This window comes from Carassius carassius, chromosome 33 (assembly GCF_963082965.1).
Source record: "Carassius carassius chromosome 33, fCarCar2.1, whole genome shotgun sequence".
Taxonomy (NCBI): domain Eukaryota; kingdom Metazoa; phylum Chordata; class Actinopteri; order Cypriniformes; family Cyprinidae; genus Carassius; species Carassius carassius.
In genome coordinates this window covers 137501-138849 of record NC_081787.1, presented here as the reverse complement: position 1 = coordinate 138849, position 1349 = coordinate 137501, and the positions used below count along the sequence as shown (strand labels likewise).

The 1349-nt window shown below is 45.7% G+C and overlaps 1 protein-coding gene across 2 annotated transcripts in view; it reads left to right on the top strand.

Annotated features, from left to right (window-relative positions):
• Positions 1 to 255: 255 nt before the first annotated feature.
• LOC132113438 (heparan sulfate glucosamine 3-O-sulfotransferase 1-like) overlaps positions 256 to 1349 on the top strand; it is a 1999-nt gene continuing 905 nt past the window's right edge. Inside the window, exons 1-2 of one of the 2 annotated variants that reach the window (XM_059521189.1) lie at positions 256 to 451; positions 999 to 1349. The exon at positions 999 to 1349 is cut by the window's right edge and continues 905 nt beyond it. In XM_059521189.1, coding sequence (XP_059377172.1) covers positions 1030 to 1349 — 320 coding nt within the window. In that variant the 5' untranslated portion in view covers positions 256 to 451; positions 999 to 1029. Of the gene's footprint in view, positions 452 to 562; positions 585 to 998 lie in introns of those variants that run through there. The other variant, XM_059521190.1, reaches the window with a different exon arrangement.

Sequence of the window (1349 nt, the reverse complement as noted above, 5' to 3'; positions counted from 1 at the left end):
GATTCGGAAATATTGTTTCAATGGGAACTTTAGCTAAACTTTCTCAGAGCATATTTTTATCAGCTGGGACATGTCATCTCAGAATATCACAGAATAGTAAAATAAATGTCATTCATATTAAAAGAATATCATCACATTAAACATAACGTTCACATTCTTACTGCACTTCACCCAGACGTGCATCCTTAAACAATCATGCAGCATCAACAAGTGTTTACAGAAAACTGTAATCCAGAGCTGGCACGCGGGTGGGCGGGGCCTCAGCGGTGACGTCAGCGCGGGGCGCGGCGGAAAGCCTGTGCGGGACGTTCTCGCGTGCACGAGACATCCCGAGGAAACTGTTCACTCGAGTGTGTTTGTGTGTGCGAGAGAGTGTGTGTGTACGCGGAGGATCCTCCAGATGGCTGATGTCCTCTCTTAAGGAGTTTCCCTCGATGGATCCGATCACCAGGTGAGAATCCTGATCACTATCGGTCCGCGCGCGCCCGTGAAACTTATCGATCACATCGGTGATCGGAACGAACACTGCACGTTGGTTTATGCCACCAGATGATCATGTCCTTTGTTATTTGTCGTATAATTCTGTAAATATCAAATCGAATCATTTAAAATACAGTTCAGCTTAATAATGTGTCAAAAAGTGTAAAAATATATACATAAAAGTGAACTGAAGAGGATTATGGAGTATTTTAAACATGTTTTAACCTTGAGTCCTGGCAGTTAGGGTGTATTCAGTTAATTTCGGTTGTAAACGATAAGATAAAAATCTAAATTCCTGCTGTCACATGTCTATATTTGAAAATGGTTTCATATTCATTTTGTGAAATCTGATAAATCCTCCAGTTACTGTTTAATGTTTAATTTTAATTTAATATCAGATTAAAAAAAAAAAACTAAATTGTTACAATCGCAGTTTTATGTTTGGTTGTGGCTCATCATGAGTTGATGAGGTTGAGTGTTTGTAATGGTGTGGACCCTGTGTTTGTGTTCTGTTCCAGCGGCGTGTGAGTGTTCATGTTAGTCGTTTAGATGGCTTCTGTTATCGTCGCTCTGCTGTTGTTCTTCACTCAAAGCCCTTCACTGGCCACCGCTGACCCTGCTGACCCCCCCGCCTCGCGCCGCCTGCCCGACATCATCATCATCGGCGTGAGGAAGGGCGGCACGCGTGCTCTCATCGAGATGCTGAATCTGCACAGTGATGTGGTGGCGGCTCCGAGCGAGCTGCACTTCTTCGACTGGGACAGTCACTATCTGCGCGGCGAGGATTGGTACGTGTCCCAGATGCCGCTCGCCCGGCCGGGTCAGCTGACGGTGGAGAAGACCCCGGCGTACTTCACCTCCGCCCGTGT